Source organism: Haplochromis burtoni, unplaced genomic scaffold (genome assembly GCF_018398535.1).
Source record: "Haplochromis burtoni strain Fernald_Lab_line unplaced genomic scaffold, NCSU_Asbu1 Contig_659, whole genome shotgun sequence".
Lineage (NCBI taxonomy): Eukaryota > Metazoa > Chordata > Actinopteri > Cichliformes > Cichlidae > Haplochromis > Haplochromis burtoni.
In genome coordinates, this window is record NW_024583020.1 from 218016 (window position 1) to 227885 (window position 9870).

The 9870-nt window shown below is 37.1% G+C and overlaps 1 protein-coding gene across 1 annotated transcript; it reads right to left on the minus strand.

Moving 5' to 3' along the window:
• Positions 1-226: 226 nt before the first annotated feature.
• Positions 227-9298, minus strand: smpdl3a (sphingomyelin phosphodiesterase acid like 3A). Its single transcript, XM_005949574.3, has 8 exons — positions 9100-9298; positions 8292-8505; positions 5055-5199; positions 4495-4591; positions 3809-3972; positions 3497-3677; positions 3137-3261; positions 227-1906 (listed from the first exon to the last, which is right to left on the minus strand). The coding sequence occupies exons 1-8, from the start codon at positions 9221-9223 to the stop codon at positions 1592-1594; spliced, it is 1365 nt and encodes a 454-aa protein (XP_005949636.1). The 5' UTR covers positions 9224-9298; the 3' UTR covers positions 227-1591.
• Positions 9299-9870: the final 572 nt, after the last annotated feature.

Consider the following 9870-nt stretch of genomic DNA (forward strand, 5'->3'; position numbering starts at 1 on the left):
AATAAAATCATGGGCTAATGGTGGGAGGGAGTATGAAGGTCATCCGGGCTTAGCCGTCGTTCCTGCGCCCCTCCTGCAGAGATGAACTAGCCAGCACAAGTTTAAGTGTCACTTTCAAGTTAGCCACTCTTAAAAGTTGCAGCTCAGCTTCTTTTTTATTTCATTAACTGCAACAGCTAGTACTCTATTAACCTGCCTGTGAAAACAAGGACAATACAGTCAATGGAACTTTTGAATAAAGAGTTTTATTTAATAGAAAAATAATCATTAAAAGGAAATCAAGATTTTCTCTTACATGTAACAAGACAAGTCATCTGGTGCTATTCCATTCTGAAGCAGCAGCTCAACATGCCATCATTCATGCACATTTTACCCAGGGTAGATACATTTCTCATACAGTACATTTTTACTGTACATGTTTTATAATTCGGTGTTCTTTTAAGGGTATTAAATTTAAAGCATGCGTTTCAATAGAAGAATAAACTCCTGGTTTATGCAACATTAAGGAGTGGATAATGTGACAGGTTTAGTCTTGTATAGTCAGAATTTGTCAGACAATCAAAAAGTTTAACAAAATAAATTTAAAAACCCCCAAAAAAAACATAATTTTCAAACTTTTAAATCTTATGTTAATCTTGTGATTTTATTAATGAAAGTTGTGACTAAACTGAATGTCTTTAATGTTCCTGTATGGAGCAATTTGTATAGTTTATGCAATTAAAGTTTTTTTTGGTGACCTGGTACACTAACATATACATCAAAACCAGATTTGACTAATCAGTTGTAGCTAATAGAAGAATATAAACGTAAGCCAACAAAAGCTGGATTTACATCTCCATAAGACTACAGCTGAATCTTTTTCCTCATTTACAGCAGAGCTGTCCTTCTTTAGATCTAAAGGATTTCATTTAAATTTTCCTCTGAAATATTTCAAGTATGCATGATTAATCAACACAATAAACTCAAGTGATGGGTGACATTTGGCAGCATTTAATCCAAAGTTTGGCTGTAATCGATTAGTGCAAGGACTACATGGAATAAACTTGCATGATGGAGCTAGGAGCTACAATTAACGTCCTCCACCCTCTCAGAATAAACACACAGACGAGTTTGAGGTTCTTTTTTGTTCTTAGAGACTACAGACATGAGACACCAGCAATTCAGTATCATCATTATGTATGAATGACTGTATTTTCTGTATTGTCAGTCATTTATCTACTATCACCTTTTGGTCCTGACCCCATCTGCATATGTTTGCAGATTTATACAATTAAATAGGTGAAAAAAATATCCCTAAAAAAAAGTTATCCCTGCATTTCTTTAGGGAAATATATAAATATATGTTAAGCAGCATAGGCATTATATGGTGCTTCCCTTTTTCTGACTTCATTCATCTAGTTTGCAAAATGTAATACTTCAGAATATTATTATCAAAAATTCAATATTGATAAATCATTTAAACTATGCTATACTATGACTTTAATCAGTGCACTGAATTTCCCCCTTTTTTTTTTTTTTAAATATAATATGTCTGAAATCATAAAAACACTGAAGTCTTATTGGCTCCTGAGAAAAATCACTCAAAGACCCTTCATGTGGATGTCCGTTCATCGCCCTTTACACATCTGGAGTAGGACAGCTGGTCCAGAAAGAGCACAGAACACACCTGGCTGACCTTACATATTCCATCACAGATGATGCTGTCGTTGTAGCTGACCATGAAGTGGTTAAAATACTTATCAAAGCTTTTTGTCTGCGGCAGCATAAAACTCAGGCCCAGCTGGAGTAAACTTTGTGGCTGCAGGTCAGTCAGTCCAAAAGCCTCAGTCATGATATATTCAAGCGTCCAGTCTGATCTTTGTTTCTCATTGGCTTCCGTCAGATTCAAATAGTACTGCCAGATATCCTTCAGAGAGAAAGAGAAAGGCACCAAAAAAGGGAGCGAAAGAGAAGAAAGAAAATAGTCTTTGAGTCTTTTTGAATGCCACAAACAGTTTTTTGTGTGCTGATTGACACCGTGATAAATCATTAAGAAGGACTTCGGCTTCAGTTTTTGAGCAATGAGATAAAAGTTAGAGTAGGTGTTGGAGCGCGGGACTTTTGTAGTTTGACCTAAATTTGTCATCTGCTTTCCAGCTTGAACAGTTTTCATCTTTCTTTTGCATTCCTACACTCTTTCCTTTTAAGTTTTTATGCTTTAATTGTGAAACTCCCCAGGATTTCACTGGTCCCCAGAATAGCAAGTCCTTTTCCCAACTGTACCACTGATCTGTCCAACCTGTCACAGCCAATCTGTTAGTTTAAGAGATGTATTGCTCATGTAACAAATGATTTCACGATTGTTACCGCTGCCTTTAGGTGTTCAGTTGATGGTTTCCAGAATATCAGATGGACATTTTTGTTTTTTGCCTTTAATGGTTTACACCAGGGGTGTTGAACTCCAGGCCTCGAGGGCCGGTGTCCCGCAGGTTTTAGATATCACCCTGTTTCAACACACCTGAATCAAATTATTAGTTCATTACCAGGCTTCTGGAGAACTTCAAGACATGTTGAGGTGATAATTTAGCCATTTAAATCAGCTGTGTTGGATCAAGGACACTCGAGGCCTGGAGTTTGACACCTGTGGTTTACACTATGACTTTTGTTAATTATATGAATGGGAAATGTTATTGCTACAATATGCAGTGACAGAATACTGTGTTTTTTCTGACTGCTGACGGCCTTTTCCTGTTCTTTGTTTTAAAACCTCCAAACGTCTTTGCACATTTATTTAATGACTAGAATGCCAATAAAAAAATCTAAGGTCCAAGATGAACCTTGGTTGGTCTGCAAATAATGTATATTTATTGAATATATATCAGCAGCATTTCTGGCAGTTAAACTGATGGTGGCCCAACCCTTCTATAAGTTTTACCACATCCATCATTACTAAACATCACTAAACCACACTTTCATGGGTGACTAACTGCCATGATTTTGTAATAATGTGCACAACAATCTTTTATCACATAAAGATGTTTGCATACGTCTTTGCTCGTTTTATATTTAAACCATTTTAAAAACCGAGGCATTTGCTTAATCTGAACAATAATAAGATATTGAGTTATGGGCAGATAGTAGGACCAGAGCTCCTTACCAGCATAGTGTAATCCTTGTTGTTGTACAAGTACATGCGGAAAGATGGGTTATTGGAGTAGAGCTCCGCAAGATTTTTGATCGGTGTAACAGCCGGTGACACAAATAGAGAATTCACAGGTTGACCTACAGAAAAAGAGAAAAACAAAATAAGAACATTTCGGTGATTCCTTTCCTTAAGGAAGTCAGCAGATTGTCTGTCTTTTCACGTTTTATCTAGAGAGGAAGTTTGCTTGCTCACAACTGGTTTGCGATACATTTTTAAAAATGACAAGTGCTTAAAAACGAAAAGGTGATACCGCACTTGGAAGAAACATATTAAACTCCATTATTAAAGAAACTGATTGATATTTTCTCACACCTTGTTTGTCCAGCAGCACCATGATGCTGTCTCTGTGAGTGTGTCCGTAGAAATGTCCTGCAATCACATGACTGTACTTCCTAAAGATGGTGACCAGCCTCTCGTTGTAGTTCTCTCTTATAGCTGTGATGTTTCTGGCAAAGGGCAGGAACCCGACTGGCACATGGCCTATGATGTACACCTACAGAGAAAAGTAAGGCATATTTAACCACAGATATATTTAACCATCCGGCATCTTTCATATAGATCAATATGATGATCACTATGGTGATTAATATGACAAAAAAATGTTTGCAGTAGAAACTTGTAAACCTTTTCGCGATTCTCAGCAGCTTTCTCCAAAGTTTTTTCCAGCCACTCAAACTGCCCCGCAGGGTCTGTCATGTTCTGTGTGACATTATTGGGACTATAGTAAAGGATCGTATTGAGACTAACAACCCGCAAACCAGGCTTAGCAAGCTGTGAATAGAAACCACCTGCAAAAACAGAACAAGGAACAAAATGAAGGCTACACCTAACGTCATGCCACACACTGAGCTTTTGAATGACATGCTTTATGCATGGCTTTATTCCAGTTTTACAGAATCAACTGCACATGCTCACTGCACAGATTGTTTCACGCATCAAACAAAGGTTCGCTTGAGAGAAGTCCACTACATTCACATTTTCTGAGCAATTACCCAAAAAAGCTTGACTGATTCATCATCAAACCTTTACATATGTATGCACCGTGTTGCACTTTACATTAACTTCCTGAATTGCAACACTTGCTGGATCAAAGGGTATTCATCAGCACATGCCAAAGGTCAGTGGTTTTCTAACTTCCTCATTTCTTCATGTGGGAACTTTACAGTTCTCAGAAGTTTGGGCTGGTATATACCCTGTACCTACCCATTTAGAAGTCAGGCTACATTAAATGCACAGCAGTAAGAGTTGAAGCTTTAAAATGCAGAGAAAAGTTTTGAATTTGTTGGTCTGACATGTGGTGACTGATGTACCTTGTGAGAGTGTTAGCAGAGCGTCATCATGCAGCCAGAGTTTCCAGAACTGGGCAGCAGCTTTGTAGATGGCATTAGTGGAGGTTGGCATCTGGTCCTAAGAACAATGATGAGCAATGATACATTGTTATTCCAAAAGTAGGTTATTAAAAATGTGAAATGCAACCTGACATCTCACATATACGTCAGCTGGTATCACCCACTGTTATTACTGGGGCTATATGCATGTAATTCTTGTACCACAGTGTTTCTGTTAAATTAAATGGAGCCTTATTGTAAAATAAACCCTTGAAAACTGAAAATACTGATGGATGTTACCCAACCACATAAATGAGTTAAAGCATGCTCATAGTCTGTATAAGAAAACTTCCCTCATTTACTTCTGCAAAAAAAATGGGAGCATAAACTAAAATGCTTCATACAGCAACTCATTTTTAAATTACACTTTCATTTTATCCCCAGAACCTGATGCATCAGACGAACATTAGTGGAGCAAAAATCATCACTGCTCTCCGTGTAAAGCTTGAGATACTGCTTGCTGTCTACTTGTATAAAGTCACCTGAGGCCAGTAGTCATGATTTCCAACTGCAGGGTAGACTGTCAGGTTGGGGAAGTGCTGTCTGATGGTCTGGGTCATGTTACTGATGACCTGGATGACTATGTCTGTAGAGAGCTCATCTGGAGGGACGTGAGGTGGGCTGTCACTGAAAGGGGAAAATAAAATCCAGTTATTTCACTTTATTTGCAGTGAAATGCAGACAAAGTAAAATAAGACATCTAGACACATGGTGATCCCAACATTTGGTTGCTTAAATTATCTGAATGAATGGTGATCAACCTTTGCTTTTTAACTTTTTTTAAAATGCTACTTAAAAAAAATACAGAGCAACTGAATGATCAGTCATGATAGCAGAATATTTAAAATGAGATCAGGTCATTGATTTCCTACTGATTTAGTCTTAATCTACTGTCTACTGACGTTATCTATTTCTAATCGTACAGTTTTCCTGACAGCAGTGACAAAACTATGATATTAGAACCCCTCAAAAAGGAAAAATTAAGGTGGAGAAAACAATTCAGTATTTGTCTGTTATTAAAAAACAACATGGCTTGTCTTGTTTTGGCTTATTACAATAAAATGCTTCAGTAATGAAGATTAAAACGTGAGAACAGTAACTGCAGTGAGTTAAAGTCACTGGGAGCAGCTCAGTCATCATTTCTTCAGCAGAAATCTGGAAAACCCACCAACTTCCTAACAGGACTAAATTCCCATAACATTGGAATATGTTCCAAACATGCTTGGCTTGTCCAATATTGCAAACATGTTGTAAATTCCTCTGTACAATGGATTCCCCATTAAGTGAAATGGCAAACTTGTGCTGCAAAGCCCAATAACAACAGCATAAAGCACAAATCTGCTTGCACAGTAACTTAATCCTCCACCCCAGGGAGTCTTTTTAAGTTTTAAGTGCCAAGCCGTTCTCTTAAGCACGTTTAATAAGCCTATGAATTCCTGGCTTAGCTGATTAGCTGCAGATTATTAAAAAGGTGCATGAGTGCAATTCTGCTGAGACTGACGCTTAGAACTACGCTTACTTATCCTGTGTCACTATCGCAGTGTAGTGAACATTGGTTCACTCTAATTATTTTAACCTCTTATAAAGCATGCAGAGCTCCCTTTAATGCTACTTTTCACAGTGAGTAGATAACTTCTGCTCATCTCTCAGACCTGGAGCTTCAGTGCTTGACTGGGATTGCATGATTTTAATCAGTACTATTTCAGTAGGCACTCTGAAATAATTGCACTTGTTTATTTATTCATGAGAAAATAAAATTGTAAGATTCAGCATTTTAGCTCAAGTGACAATCAAACTTCATTAAACATCTATTAAAAAGTAATTGCCATGTTTCTGTTTTCACACCCGGAAACGCTCCAATATACCTGAATTAAAACAATTCTGCAAAGCGGGGAGGGCCAAAATTCCTCCTCTGTGATGTGAAAGGCTTATTGCCACTTATGACAAACATCTGACTGCAGTTCTTGCAGTAAAGGCATAACCAGTTATTAGGTCATCTTTGTTTCCCTTAATTAATGAAATCATCATTTAAAAAAACTGCATTTTGTGTTTACTCAGGTTATTTGTGTCTAATGTGACACATGCGCCAAAAATAAAATCAGGAAGAGGGCAAACACTTTTCACAGCACTCTATTCTGATCACGTGATGGATGAGGCCCATGTGGCGCTCACAAAAAAACCCACAAAAGGAAAACAAATTGTGGGTTTTTCTAATGAGATGTGAGCCAGATAACATCTCAGGAAGTGATACTTTTCCTGTTGAGTCGCATGAAGGCATCTATGGTTGGTGTATTTCTTACAGAAAAACTTTTGACAATGGAAATTCTGAACTAATCACAAACATAATTATGTCACCTCTTTAACTCTCCAAACCACTACTAGGTACTGGTGACAAGTCAAAGAAGATTAAAAAAATAAACTTAAACATTAAAATCTCTATTAATTCTGATGGTGTACAACTTAGCATGATGTGACTTTAGAGAAAAAAAGGACAAACAGATCCCGGCAGAATGTTTATCAAACTTAGCCTCGAACACCTTGCTACAGGTTCATGTAACTGATATGAACACCGATATGATTTTAATGATATCAATACTATTATCAATCCTATTTAATAGTTCTGATTCGTTTTAACTAATTTCTATATATATTTGGGACAGGAAAATCCCTGAGCATGGCTGAGTTGTGCAAAAGGGTTTACTGTCACAAATTTGTCACTGTTTCGCAATGTGTCATAAAAACATCTCAGGTTTGAGGAACAGGACTGATAATCGACTGTGTTGACTGGAACAATGTGGAACTAGTGGTTAAACTGGAAATGGTTCCTGTAACCTCGAGCTCCTAACTATATAAGAGGTGAAGACTAACTTACTGTTAAGAACATGTAGTTCTAACATGACACCACCACCACTTTTTGTTAGGGTTTCCAAAGCTGTGGCTTTAAAAGAGATTGTTCACAAGCGGAGTGTTTTAAATGTATAATTACATGAAACTTAGTATCGCGCTGCAAACTGAATATATCAATGTTGATACACTGGGTGATTTTGATGAATAAACAGACTGCAGTAACGCTCTAAAATTCACATTTTACAATTATAGAAAGATTTCTATATAAATATGATCAAATATATTTTTCCCTGAGTCTGAGTTTCCATAAAGAGAGTACTGTTGTCCTCATACTCTTAGATACTGTGAACTAAACTTACGGTAATGTTAAGTAGTAAAATGTTATAATCAGTCTTAATTTTATGTGGCAAGAACAGCTGAAGCTAAAAATGTCTTTAGTTTTGCAACTATTTGAAAATGAATCAAGATATGGGATGAACTGAAATCTTGAATTAGTAATGGCACTATATACACGAGCTGTTACAACATCTGAGAAAGAAAATATGGGCCATATAAAATTGTGATCTACCTCGAACGTCTCTGTTTTTACTATTACTAATATAACAGTAAAAAATTTCTTCTAACAAACATCCTCAATCTTTTAGCCCAAAAAGTACAGATCACATACTTTCACACAGAAGTACATGACTGCTGCTGCACTGTAGGATGGGGATGTGAAACCAATCCAAAAACACTTCTATGGTTTCTATAATCTGTAAATCACAAGTCTGAAAAAAATGAATCTGTGTTAACCCACAATTTGCATGAAGGCAACACAGCAAAGCCTTTTAAAGCTAAAATAAAGACTCTCTCTCCCTCATCCGAGTACCAACCCAGTCCAAATGATGAAGTCCTCTGGCTGTGTGAACGATGCCATGTTAGTGAAGGCGGACTCAATGAGGCGGAAAGGTGAGTCGCACAGGAAGTCTCCATACAGGCCGGGATTGGTGGCAGGAACTCCTTTGGAGGAATAACAAACCTTCTTGGGGTCTGTGGTCAGGTGGTAGGAGGGGTCCAGGTGGAGGTCTGTGATGTGCCAAAACCTCCCTGGACAGATGAAGTGATGGTGAATGACCAAAAACAGAAATTAGAATGGAACCAAATTAAAAATCTGTTTGATTTTTAAAGATATTTTATTTTATTTTTTTTATGAAAATGTAAATGCAAAATGCAAAAAATAATTTAAACCACTTGATTTAATTGAGAAGAATAATAAGCCCATCCAATACTAGAATTACAGACTAGCATTTCTTTCCCTGTCAGCGTCAGTGACTATTTTATTTTGATTTGTGAGCTCAATGTATCTGAGGTCATAGTTACAAGGCTTATATATACTGTATATTAACTTAATAGCAGTCTTCAATTGTAAAGTTTTCACCAAATATATATAATATATAACTTTAACTGCAAATATTCACCCTAAATTCAAACCCACCATGTCTTGTGTCTAAATGAAAGATAAGAAAATTCCCACCTTTATATTTCATGTTTTCTATTTTGTTGCATGAATTCTATCAGAGAGAAAAAAGCTGTGCGTTGCACAGTTCAGAGGACTATAAGTTTTTGAGTCCCTGGATAGTAACACAAGATATAAATAGCGCAAAGTCGCTAACGGTGGAGGTTTTCGGGGCTCTCGCTCACCTGTGCTCGCCAGGTAACGTCTTCCAGTCGGTGCCGCAGTAAGCGGAGCCGCGCTGTAACACAGCAGCAGAAAACACAAACGCAACATCTTCAGAGCGTTAAAACCGACGGCACCGGGAAACATATAGCTTATATACACACGGTAGCTGTCAGATGTTACTGCCCCTATCCCGAAGTAAACAGGAAGCAAAGCGACTGAATGGTCACGTGACTTCCGTGTTTTAAGACGCAGGGGAAGGAACTTATGAAAATGAAAGTCAAGTTCCTGGAGGATTTGTGCTTGTATAGTTATGTAAGTACATTTACTCAGGGGCGAATCTAGAGAAATTGTCTTAGGGTGGCATGAGGGTGGCAAAGACATCAAATGGGGTGGCAAAATCAAAGCCTTTTTTTTCAAACACCTATGCAGGTGGTTACATGTGGTTAAAATAATTCAAATGCAGTAAGTATACACGTTTTTCATATAAATATAGTCTGTAACTTAATTATTGTCTGTAGCTCACATAATTATACACTTTAGTTACACAAAACATGTGAGTTTTGATCTTATGTACTGTATAGCCTGTATATTAAATATGTAGCCCAATAAATATAAAATCCAGAAAGCTACACAACATGGGACGGTTCATTTACAAACACAAGTCTAAATTAAGTTTCCCACTGCTTTTTGTTAGAAAACAATCATTGTTACATGCTTAAATTACACAAAATGTCAGAAATCTGCACTGTCTTGAACAAAAATTGAAACCTAATTTTTCATGATTTGTTGGA